General features: G+C 43.5%; 1 protein-coding gene across 1 annotated transcript in view; it reads left to right on the forward strand.

The window, feature by feature from the left end:
* pou6f2 (POU class 6 homeobox 2) overlaps positions 1-13,667 on the forward strand; it is a gene marked incomplete at its 3' end in the record, with an annotated part of 115,957 nt that overhangs the window by 31,435 nt on the left and 70,855 nt on the right. Inside the window, exons 4-5 of the mRNA XM_079489319.1 lie at positions 149-246; positions 6,241-6,460. Of these exons, the coding sequence (XP_079345445.1) occupies positions 149-246; positions 6,241-6,460 (318 nt within the window). The remainder of the gene's footprint in view (positions 1-148; positions 247-6,240; positions 6,461-13,667) is intronic.

The following is a 13,667-nucleotide window of genomic DNA, read 5'->3' on the forward strand; positions in this document are numbered from 1 at the left end:
TAGGTTTCGTTTGTTGAATTACCAGACCACAGTGTATGGTCCTTTTAAAAAATGAATGTAATGTAAGGTATGAATTGAGGTGAATGTCTCATTCTCTGTGCTCTGTTTCCATCTTTCTCTCTTTCCTCTTTCTCTCTCTTTCTCTCAGGGACCCGTGATGGTTCTGTGCAGTCTGACGTTAGCAGCAGTCCCTCAGAGCACAGCCAGATGGGACAGTCTCACCCGGCGTATGCGTTGGGAGCACAGGTAATAAAGAGCTCTATCTCTCTGTAACTACCGTGCCAAAAGAACACAGAATGCTCTGCTGAAAGAAGGTTCTCAAATGATATCCTCCTTGTCCTACCAATAGCATTCACAATCATATCCACTTTGTTTGCAGAAGTTGTTGTTGCACATGGATTTGGTTTTGAGTATCTTTTATTCTATAGCCATTTGCATTAGCTATTTAAGGCTTTTACATTTTCCACAAGTGTGCCTTAGGAGCTCTCTTCCCTTTTTTGCCATTAAATTATGAAATGGCATCGAAATGCAATAATTACTTTAATAAACACCCCTATAGAGCGTTGCAGTCCCGCCCCCTACCATGGACCAGGAAATGAATCCCAATGCATTTTTCCCATAGACATTTCAAAAAGTATTTATTTAAAGCCAACTCGAGTCGTGACAACTCATGACAACACAAACAATATTTTGGACCAAACAAATAATTACAAAGAAGAAAAACAACAAAAAAAGTGTTGTAACCTGCCGTTTTCTTCTTCTTTCTAATTATTTTTTCGGCCCCAAAAATTGTGTTTGTTGTCATGATTTGTCACGACTCGAGTTGGCTTTGTCCGCGGCGTAAACATCTTTAAATAAATACTTTCTGAAATGTCTATGAGGAAAATGAACGGAGAATCATTTCCTGGTCCATGGTAGAGGGCGTGACTGCGACGCTCTATAGAGCACCGCAGTCCCGCCCCCTTTCATGACGACGAGCGGAGACGTTTCAGAAAGTATATTAATAATATATCAAAGTATAGTAAGTAAGTAGTAAGTAGTATATCAAATACATTTTCTTCTTTCTAATTATTTGTTCGGCCCAAAAGAATGTTGTCACCATCCGAGTTGGCTTTGTCCGACGCTTACAGGTCTTTAAATAAATACTTTCTGAAACGTCTATGGGAAAAATGAATTGGAAATTCTCTCCCGGGCCGCTCGTCAGGGGGACTGCGACGCTCTATAGCTGAATGCAGATGAACTCCCTTGCTGTCTAAGCCAAGAGCTTATTTCCTGCTTTTAGCACATTTTCTGTCCTTCATTTTGTCACCATAGATCAACCTGCATAGTGATTGAGTAGTGGCGGTAATGAGCTGACAATAGCGTGGCGCTGGACACAAGCAGGGGCACAAAGAGCCACCAGCCTCTAGCCACCGCTAATAGCTCAGTCAGGCGATATGTCCTATCTGATTGGATTTATTGGCCTGGTGGCTCTCTGAGCTTTAATGAACATCTATCTCATTAGTGCTGCCCGGTGTCACTGCATAAACGACGACACACGCACGATATCTCTCTCTCTCTCTCGCACGCACGCACGCACGCACGCACGCACGCACGCACGCACGCACGCACGCACGCACGCACGCACGCACACGCACACACATGAACACATGAACACATAGGTATGTGCTTGTTGCACATAATAAAACACAGGAAAAAACGTGTGCACACAGTTTGCACACACTAGGCTTGCACAATGTACACACACACACACACACACACACACACACACACACACACACACACACGCGTTGGGTTCTTTCAGCACGCAAACAACCTCTCTTAATAAGTTCATTCTTCCAGCACTCAGTGAGTGTTACTCCACGAAGGGCCATGCAGTCAGTTCTCATCAGCATTAACAAAAGAGGAAATGTAAGGGGGGAGAGAGAGAGAGAGAGAGAGAGAGAGAGAGAGATCAACTGTTGTGAAGCCAACGTCATAGAGTGTGAACTCTCTCTGATAAATGACTCATTCCACTTCTCCGCTGACGTAAAATAAGGAATGAGCCTAATTAAAAGCGGTCTATACTCATTATAATTCCCCTTTGCTGGTCTAATGCTGCTGCGTTAGTAACGGATAAGGAACACATACAGTACACAGTACACACAGTACACACAGTCTAATGCTGCTGCTTTAGTAACGGATAAGGAACACATACACAGCACACACAGTACACACACAATAAGCAGGGAGTGGTTGTAGAGCGAGCCTCTGCGGGCGCCTCTCTCAACAGTCACAGCCTAATATATTAATGCTGTCAGCACAGTCCTCTGTGAAGCGAACGCTTTTTCAGGAAAAAAAAACAAAGGCGCTCCGCACGCCATACCCAATTCTCTTGTTGCAAGGATCAATATGTTTTGATAGATTCTCGCTCTGGAGCCGGATATTGTTCGAACAACCATTATCCGATGGTAGTTTACCCAACATGAATCCACCTTCTCTCCGTTTTCCCCACTCACAGCTAGAGCTAGGATGACAAAAGTCGGCTATCTGGGTGATTACGGGCAATTTCTCAGTGCCAGAGCTGCCAGGCAGATGGAAGGGCCCGTTCTCCCCTGTTGGGCAGAGAGGATGCTGGGTTAGCCCCATACAGGACTATAAGCCCGGGCCCCCACCACTATACGGAGAGCCCACCATGCGGTCAGCGTACGTACGTGTCTGTGGCCCCTAGGAGACCACTTCTCAACGCTCAGCTGTCAGGCCTGACAAGCATTGTGCAGCGTTTCCAACAGTGCCCATGGAGAGAATGAAGGAGGGTGGAAATCAAGAGATGAAGATGGAGAGAGAGATAGAGAAAAACGGGAGAGCCACAGCGAGATAGAGTTTCAAAGGAAATGCACCTAGATTTTTGGTCATAGTCATAATTAATATGGCACTAAATAGTCTTGGCATAACGTAGAGATAATTACATTCAAACTGAATGGATACTGGTATGTTCTTGTCCTATTATCTGAGATTGTGATACAGTATGCAAGCTATTTTCATTTTTTAGACATGTAATGTTGTAAACTTACGCAACCAAACAACCTGATGACAAGTGCTCCTGTATACTTCAATATCTCCAAAGGGCTTTAAAAAAGCTGCCTCTATATGTACCCAATCAAAAAGCATAGTTCTCTAAAGCTACCAGTAATGATAAATAAATCAGAGGTACATCTGATAATTGTTGCATTGTCTTTTAATGTTATTCCCTTCTATGTAAGGCTGTCTTCGGTGTCAAGGCCTGCCGGTCTCATTTGGTTTGACTGATTTGAAATGTTCAAAGAGTGCCTTTGATTATTTGCTGCTGCTGTTCAAGATTACATATAGTTAAGAAAGCAATATTAAACATAGAGCTCTGTATGTCAGTTGAAGCTGACAAACGGTCTGCCTTTAGCTATCACCACCCTTTGAGAAATGTCTGAGATCTCAAATTATTAATTATTTTCCAGAAGTTTATAATGGCAAGTGTCATTTTGAATGCTCCTGATCCGCTCAGCGATTGTCATTTTTTATGTTGCGTATATATCCAAGCTAATGTTGAAAGAGAGCATCACTGCCACTGTTTTATCTTCGCCCAGCAACAATCATTTCTCCCTGCACCTCCCCATACAGTATGTCTCTTTCTTTTAACAGTTTAGAAATAAAAAGGATAGTTTCTGTTATATAGCCTATATAAATTTACTTTTTTGTGCCAAGACCTCTTGAGTTCACTTTAAGCCCCATCTAACCTCACATTGGCTAACCTGTGTTTGCAAACATTGGAGCATGCAAAACGCTCTGTGCACCGTGCAAAGGCGTGCTTGCAGGGTTATCGCAGCGACAGAGCCTGTCACCTATAGAAGCAACCTGGCGTCCAGGAGTACTAGTGGTGTGTCTTCTACATAAGTTGACCCTGCGCTCTGCAAGCTGCCCACGTGCCATGCAAAACACAAGCAGATAGCTGACAAATGGCATTAAAGGCTGGGGGGATTCCGGTCAAGGTATAGGAGTTAACATTGTGCAGCCCAGGCTAGACTTAGCTGGACTGTCAGAGGGCTTATTGTTTATGGCGGTCATTAGTATTCAGTCAGTCAACAATTTATATCCATGTTTGTATGTACAGTACACTTATTCAATGTGTCACTGTCAACACTCGGCACGGCCTCTCGTGACTGTGGCAAGTCCGTTTTAGATTCCGTACATCCGTAGTTTTAACTATTTTTTTGGTGGTGGCGTCACCCTTTTATGTATTGGATTTGAGGAGGGCACTACCGCATAGAGTGCGCAAGTGCCCGGCAGGCCGTTTGACTTGAAGGCCAAATGTTTGATGTTTTGTCATATTTGTCCCAAGCGAGTGTGTGTTTGCATATTTGATACTATTTTGCTGCATTTGCTGAATTTTTTGTGTCAGGCCTACTTTCGGTTGATCCGATCAAAAGCTGACATGTTTTTGAAAATTGTATCAGAACGACGCCAACCCTTTTGATTTTGTGGATTTAAGCCATGGTGTTCCCACTCCTGTTGGTGAAAGTGCAATCCCACTTCCTTTTGAAAATACATTTGAAGTGATCAATCAACCGTGGAAATATCTCTGAGAGATCATTCAGATAACATATCTTCGCCTCATGTATGACTGCATTTAAACTTTTAATCAATGCAAGTGAACATGCAAGTAACATGAAAAGCCTGGATTGGTGTGCTGATTTTCCCACCAAAAATAGTCAATTGCAGATGTTTTCTTTGTTTGTTTTTTCAGAAAGGTGATTATTTATTACACTGTATTTTGGTGGCTGATTTCTGCAGCATTAATGTTTGTTAAGAAGAAGAAGAAATTAATTTTCTCAAACAGGTGGCTGTCGTCTAGTGTCTATAGTGATAGGGTGAGGAGTAGAGCCTCTGCTCCTTCACTGGGAGAAGAGCCAGCTAAGGGGGCATCCTGTACGGATGCCGACGTCCCACTGGGATAAGATCCCCTGGCAGACCAAGGACCAGATGGAGGGATTATATGTCCACGCTAGCCTGGGAACGCCTCTGGATTCTTGGATGGATGGATGGATGGATGGATGGATGGATGGATGGATGGATGGATAGTTTGTTCAATGAGATGACATACAAATCGCTCCGCATTTCTGTGAAAGCCAGGCAAATTATCCATTCTTTCCCATGCAAGGATGGAATTTGAACTCTTTCAGTGCCACTGGCATTGCGTGTTGACTTGTGTCAGGCCATGGACACAAGTCGGCAGCAAAAAAACAGCTGCATTCATCAAAACCCATTGATTAGCAATGCAGTCACTCCAGTGACAACTGCTTTATATAGTATGGGGTGTGCTGACCTTATTCTCCCATTGATTTCCTTCTGCCTATCTCAATTTAGTTTCCTGGACACACACACATGCCCTGTGTCTGCCCTCCAATAAAATCTGACTATTATGTGATCACTCTATAGTTTTCGTATACCTTTGTAGCACAAGACTTCTGAAGTGTACATGGAAATTGGAATATTTGCTCTAATATTTGTGTGTGTGTGTGTGGTTTTAGTCATAGTCTTTTGAATACATTGTCATTTAGTTTTAGTCATATTTTAGTCATCTGAAATGTTTTAGTTTTAGTGTAGTTTTTGTCAACTAAATCTACAGTCCATTTTGTCGACAAAAAATATTTTGGCAGGCCTTGATGGAGTTGTAATGCCTGATTTTACACTTGATTGCATGCTGAAAATGGCCAATCTATGAGCTCACAGCATGTCGCAGCTGACAAGTTGTGAGCTTGTAGATCTGCTACTTTCAGAGCGCAACACCCGAATGCAACTAAACATAAAATGACTAAACATGAGAATGTCTTTTAGTTCTACTGGATCTCTTCTCCACTAGTCCCTCCCTAACATTTTAGTGTAGTTTTTATTTGTTGACGGAATTGGCAGTATATTATTTAGTCTCAGTTTTAGTCATCATAGCTTAGTTTTTATTTAGTTTTCGTCAGTGAATAAAGGTAGTCGACGAACATTTTTCCTCATAGTTTTAGTTAACACTGGTGTGTGTGTGTGTGTGTGTGTGTGTGTGTGTGTGTGTGTGTGTGTGTGTGTGTGTGTGTGTGTGTGTGTGTGTGTGTGTGTGTGTGTGTGTGTGTGTGTGTGTGTGTGTGTGTGTGTGTGTGTGTGTGTGTGTGTGTGTGTGTGTGTGTGTGTGTGTGTGTGTGTGTGTGTGTGTGTGTGTGTGTGTGTGTGTGTTATTTATTCTAGTCCCTCCTAGTGGCCCAGCAGCTGGCCAACGCGGTGGGCGGGGTTATGTCCGGGGCGGCGCAGGGCATGAACCAGCCCATCCTCATCCCCTTCAACGCCGGCGGGCACCTGGGTGGGCAGCAGGGCCTGGTCCTCTCCCTCCCCACCGCCAACATCCAGAGCCTGGTGGCTGCCGCTGCCGCAGGGGGGATCATGACGCTCCCTCTACAGAACTTGCAAGGTGAGAAGAGGGTCTTCTTAGGTCTTACCTGTAAAATGCCCGCAGATACTCCAGTTTTAGGCGATAACCATACTCACCTTCTAGGTAATGTCGGTTCGTAAAAAACAGAGAGACGTGTTGGGGTGAGCGGTGAGTCGCTTATCACTGTGACTCCAGTGACGTCATGTTGTATAGCTTTCCAACCACCCCGGTGAGTGTATACATATTTGAAGGTTTTCAGAAAACTCAGGTCAGGATTTAGAAGGCCTTGTTATGTCTAACTGGGTTAACCCATTATAAGACCTGAGGTCGATTCTACAAATGCCTGCAATCAGTAGTTCTCACACTAAAACGATTATTTTTTGGTGTTTTTGGTTCAGTATATGCCACATAGAATGACCATGTTTTTTTATTGTGTATTTTGTTTATCTAAACCTCAGCCATATTTGTTGGGCTTATATGGAGTTAAGATGGACAAATTGGCGACAAGATGATCATCGAAACGTATTCACACAACAGCCTGCTCTGTCGGGTGGAAATCCCATCTGCCCAAAACTGTTACTTTTCAGGATTCAAATTCAAAAATAGCAAAAGCAGCAGATCTATACGCTCAAAACGCATCGCGGCTTCACCCCACATTTCAAGCTTGTGGATCTGCTACTTTTGATGCTTATGTGTGTATGATCAAGTAGGGCATTAACATTTTACACAAAGTTAGAACATCAGACAGAACATAGAAGATCAGAGGTTTCAGCGACGATATACTGAGAAAGTGAATGGAAGTGCACATAAAAACACATCGACATTCTGTGCATACTGCATCTGTAAAAAAAAAAAGAAACCCAGACCAGGTAAGAATTCTACAGGGGGTTGCGCTGCACACCAAAAAAAGCTGCCATCCCCAACTCACCAGGAGCCGACGAACAGCCATATTAATTACAGGTCAGCGTTTTGCAGCGGAGCTGAGCGCAAAAGGCACTTTATGCTTCTTCCCTCCTGCATAAGAGTGCACCGTTACTCCTCCTGCCTTATCTCCTCACCTCATCCGTCCGTCCGTCCGTCCACATGCCTGTACTTACGCTCTCGCCGTTTAAACTTTAATGCCCAAGTGTTCTCTTTTGATCATAGTTGTAAATGGTTTTTCATTTTAATGTTTAAAACATTGTCTCTTTTATAACCATTAGATTGAAGGATGGATGGGGGAAGCCGTCAGTCATGAATCTTAGATGAGAGAGGCCCGCTAATGTAAAAAGATGCCAGGCTACATGTAAAGCAGTGTGTTTTTTTTTTCTTCTTTTTTTTTCCGGGCCCAGAGATTACAATAATGCCAGCTACAGCACAAAGTGCAGAGGAAGCTCCCTTTGTGTGTGCATGCGTTGGTGCGTGCATGCATGTGCGCGCGCATATGTGTGTGTGTGTATGGGAAGGAAGTAGATGGACACATGCCCTGAGTGAGGAAATGTGGAAGTAGGAGCCTAATGGACACAAACATGCATAAATAACAGCACCATCGCTGTGGGGAGAGCTTTTAATAAACCCCACATCCAGCGAGGCAGTGGAGGGACCTCAATGTATCCTGGAGCAAAAGGAAAGATAATGGGCCCAGCAGGTCCATCTGTTTTGCACTTCAACGCACCATCCCAATGATGGTGCGTGCGGGGCAAGGGTCCTGCCGCGATAAGTGATCGACAAACAACATGTAAGGATGCCGTGACCGAAGAGCGAAAACAAACCCCACTCACTCACTCACTCACTCTCATTGCGTGCTATAGCGTGCACATTATAACTTAGCTATAACGTCCTGGCATAATTCTCCAATTCAAAGTATCTTCCCAATGGAGGAAATGGAAAGGCTGTTTTTGGAAGAAGAAATGCGTCTGACTGTGGGCAGATCTTTTTTTAACCACGTCGACTTGACAGGCGGCCCCGCCTGTTCACATGTCCCTCTTCGTCTGAAGGGCGGGCGGGGGAATGCGCCCTGAAGAGTCCCCTCAGTGGGTGGAAGGGAAGTGACACGAGTCACACGAGTGAAGCTACATGTCTTGACTGTGTCCGGGAGCCCCCCGGCCACGCGGCGGCCCGTGCAACCTCACCCCCCTCTGTCGGAGTTCATCACGGCCAAAGCTGAATGAGGCCTGCTGGCACAGCACCTCTGTCAAGACGACCGTAGCTCTGGCCTCGGCGCCCCCAACCCCCTCATCCAACACACACAAGTCCTCCCCCTCCCCTCCTCCCCCCTAATTCCCTCTTCCGACCGACAACCCCCCCCCCCCCCCCCCCCCCCCGCCGCCCTGGGTTCCCAGGCCTGATTAATCACACATATAATACAGTGTCTCGCTGTCGCCTGGGACCAGTCAGCTCATTTCATGACCTCGGGAGAGAGTGTGTTTTACAGCACTCACACTGCTAGCTAATTAGCGTCAGATCAGACGCAAGACAACTGTGAGGCGCGGTAATGAGACGGCAGGAGGGGGGGGGGAGGGAGGGAGGGAGGCGATGGCTGTATTTAAATGTAATGAGCCGTCTAATGACCGGCTAATAAGGCTGTTTGTCTTTGGGACTGGCTGTTTTCTCAGCAGAGGGGAGATACAGTACAGTTTACATAAGGAGTGCAGCGTAGCATCTCCTCACCCTGAGGCGTTTATGTACTGCATGCTTACATGCATTATATTCGTGCGGGAAGCCATGTGTTTTCTTATAACCTCTCAGATTTGTTTTGTAATCCATTAAGACCTGATGCCGAGGCCTTCTAAATATAGTTATCATACACTTTTTAAAGATTTTTTCAAAAATCTTCAAAAATAGAAGATGTACATGCTCGCCATGGACAGACCATTTTTCTTTTTCTGCATTATTTCACGACCCTTCTCTATAATGTGTGAATGTGGACAGGCCAGGCAGAAGAGGCTGGGGAGACTTGTGAGCATTCGTAGGGTGGCTGGCTCTCTTCTCACAGACTGTGATGAATAACTATCACTGTAATGGGGTTGTGCTGTAAAGTTGGAGCGGTTGCTTAAATAAAACTGAGCAGCATCTTGTGGCAGACTCAGTAAACACAGGCACCGGCCGTAACTGGTTATTTGTCAGAATGATTTATGCCCACAAACATGCAGTAAAAACAAATTCCCAATGAAACTAAACAAGGGAGAAAGTTATCTTTTGTGACAGAGTGCACACACCATTCTAGCTGACTTCACATGAGGCGGAAACTAGGTTGGGTCATACTAGAGGTCTGTAAATGTGACAGCTCATATGAATAAAAAGAAAAAAGTTAATGCATGATTTCAGCTTTTCAAATATATATACGTAGGTGAAAACAACGGTGAACTAACACAACACTTCTGTGTATTATTTATTTAAGTTCACCCAAAAAATGACTTATTTTTCAATTACACACCCCATGAAGCCTTGTAATCATGGACTCATTTGTCGCATTCCTAATCCTAAACCAATAATTTGATGGCCGGTGGTCATCTACTGAGTCTCCTATTGACCGACCGGGTCATGAAATTATTGGCTTAGGAATGCGACAAGAACAAAAACATATCCATGAATTCAAGGCTTCATATGAGGTGTGTAATTATTGATAGAAAATATTTTTTGGTGGGGGTGAACTACTCCTTTAACTATATCTTGATATGGATGTTCCATAAAGCATGCAGAGTTTTTTGTCATACCCTAATAGGTTTACATTTCGCCTGATTTCATAACAAGCAAAAATGCAATTATCCTTGTAGAACAAGGGGCTATCAAAGCAGCAGAGTGAGAAGAGCAGTGTGAAATGTTCAATGTTCTCTGTCTACGGCTGCTCTCTGTGACTCACTTATATACTGTAGGATGAAGCACATCCCATCTTATTTGCACTCTGTGAAGAAAACAACCAAAAATATCAAGAGATTTGAGTTCTCTATCAATAAAGGTTGTGTAGTCCCACTCACCTGCGGTAATGAGACCCCAGTGCATGTCTGCAATCGGGTTTGATGAAAATGCTCAGTGGTGTTGTGTTGGTAGGGGTTTCGCAGGCAGGCGTGGGCCTCAGTGACATACAAATTAGGGAAATCTCTGCTCATTACACCAACCAAAGAGTGGCGGACCCCTGGGGGACAAGACGAGCCCAAATGTTTCCTCGCTAGTTAGTCCGTGTCAGACTTCATCTCCTCTCCCTCTCGGCTGCCAAGGATATGCTGCTGCTCCTGTCAGAGGTTAGCACATGTATACCGCAGGGTTCCAGCCGCAGACTTAACCTCTGTCTGTGGATAGAAAGCCTCTGTGTCCCTTACTACTCATTACAGGCCCGCTGGATTAGTCTTTCTACACACTCGCAAGGCTTCTTGTGCAGGCAAAGACGATGTATTTTTTTTATGATTACACAGGGAAGCTGTTAAAACCTTCCCTAAAACATCCGGGACAACGCACCGCACGTCCCCGACTCTTCTCCCTCCTGGCTCCCAAACTGTGGAACGAACTCCCCCATTGCGGTTAGAACTGCAGACTCACTCCAAATCTTCCGGCGTGATCTGAAGACTCACCTCTTTCAGACTCCACCTTAGCTTGTAGCACTTGCTGTAGCAGCACTTTCCCACTTTTCATAGCCTTGAAGACCTTGTAGGCTTAAGCAAAGGTTAAAATTTAGATGGCATGTTATGTAGACATGATGCCAGGTTCATTTGCTGACCTGGCATCCTATACATAGTTTCAGTGTACAGATTCTTTATTGTTTTGATAGTATACTGTTCTAGTCTGATGATTCAGTAGGTTATTAATTTACCTATGATTACTATTTCTATCCATTTGATGTATTAGCTCGTGTTTACCTTGCTTACTGTATGGTTCATGTAACATGTGTGAGGTATCATCATGTAGATTATAGGACAGTGGATGAGTATAGCATTACTATATCCCCAGAGGAGGCCGGAAGGTTGCCCCTCCACCCCAGCCCACCCCTCTCTGCGCCGTTTAATTTGAGGTGTGTATTCCACGTCGTCCTTTTAATGATTCAACTCCAGCACGAGACGAGGAGCTCGCCCCGAAGAGAGAAAGTTGCATTAAATAAATAACGGTGATAAAATGTAAGACCTCATACATTTCAAAACTAATGCAACTAGCGATGCAATAGGAGCAGCTGCACACAGTCCGGGAGAGTGGTAATTTGATTGATTTGTTGTGACAGCGAGCCAAATAATTGAGAGTGAGAGGTTGCCGGCAGAGACGAGGCGTTGACGCCGGCAGGTTCGCCATGCAATCCCACAGCAGATATGGTGGCGGTGCTGCTGCCGGGTTCTCATCTCTGCCATTGATATCTGCCAGCGGTTTTATTGTTTGTCTTCAATAAGCAGCTTGGGAACGTGTGAGGTTACTGCCTCTGTGACAGTTCAGGGGAGGGAAAAAATAACTCTAACCAATCTAAAATGTACAGAACAGCGTTCAAAAGGTTAGAATCAAACACACACACACACACACACACACACACATGCATTCACAGTTTTTGTTTTTGGAGCGTATTGTGCATGGGCGCATACACACGTGCATACAGTATACACATTCCCTTGAGAATTCCAATTTTTAAAATACTGCCTGCCATCTTTTTTTGTTTTGAAGTTCACTTGTAAGAAAATCTTTTCTCCCTGGTGGTTCACTTGTTGCTATATGAACATGTTAATGATGATTTTGTTCACAATTTCCGCTAGATGTATTTCAATAATTGTGTGAAAATGGCATCTGACGACCCGGTTTGGCAAGATTCTTTTAAAACGGAATTCCCAGATCCCGTATGCTTACGCGAAGGCTTTTATTTCTATTTATGTACCGGTATTTGTTTGATTCTTTGATTTGTTTTCTGTCGGTATGGCTTTGTTTGTCATGACTTACTGTATACTGGTATAGACATTCATGTTGTTGTGGACGGCATGGCGATATCAGACAGGCAAGCTATTTAAAAAAGCACAAAAGAAGCAACTAGGCTACATGAGGACATGAAACTTATATGCATCGGCCATTTGAAAATAGCAGTATATATATAGTATATATTTATTTCTACTTTTCATTGTTTGAGATGCATTTTCACATCATCAAAATATGTCACCAGACCTTTAAGAACACAAATCTTGTATGAAGGTCCCTGACCTTCAAGGATTTATTGATTGATAGACAACCATACCATAATAGATAGATAGATAGATAGATAGATAGATAGATAGATAGATAGATAGATAGATAGATAGATAGATAGATAGATAGATAGATAGATGGATGGATGCTTGGAGCTGCTACACTGCTGTTTTACACAAAGCTCTAAAAACGTCATCTTAGTATATGCATGGAAATGCTCATAATATTTCAAGCTTCTAGGGAATCTAATAATACAAAATGTTATTGGGGGATATTGCTGTTAAATTATTGTATACGCTAATTTAGGTCTAATAGCATAGGCTTACAATGGAGAGCATATAAGAAATAACTGTTCAGACAGAATCTGCGGAAACACAACATAATTGCCTTGATGCAAGTAACATTAACATTAAGTGTCAACGAGTGTCAGCTGGACAGTGAAACACAACTCAGCTGTGCTGAACTGAAAGTGACGGACTTGTCCTTGAATAATTATGACATGATAATGTTTACTGTGATTATGGTAAGCTTACATTTCATATCACAAACACCATCGAGTAAAAACCCCTGTAACTTTAAAAACTCCTGTGATCAAAAAAAAAACAGCCTGATTTATCGGTTAATAAGGCCTTGACCCAAGGGTAGTGGGAGAGTGACGTCAGGACTTCAGTACTCTATTTGGCTCAACCATGCCACAGGACATCACAAAACCCAAAGACAAACAGGAAAAGGGAGGGTGAGTCTTTTTCTTTTTCTTCTTTATTTATTTTTTACCAGTAGAGGACAATAACGCTGATCAGACATGGCTGCATCTGCCCTCACTGCTAAACACCATGCTGTAAAACACTGGTTCTCAACCTTTTCAGGCTGTGACCCCCAGAAATAATCACAATTGAACTGGAGACCCCCCACCCTGATAAGCACTTGAAATAGTAGGTATTCCAATTTAGTTTGACTCGGTTCCCCAGATGAATATTGCGAAAAAAAGATTTTCAAAAATGCTGCCTGTTTCTTATTTGACAATTTAGTCAATGTTTGACCAGTTTTTTGCGAATGTTGCATTTACTATGAAAACGTGCAATTCCCGTCAGTGTATCACTCAAAATACCCATACATGGGA

The sequence above is a fragment of the Electrona antarctica genome (genome assembly GCF_951216825.1).
Source record: "Electrona antarctica genome assembly, chromosome: 20".
NCBI lineage: Eukaryota > Metazoa > Chordata > Actinopteri > Myctophiformes > Myctophidae > Electrona > Electrona antarctica.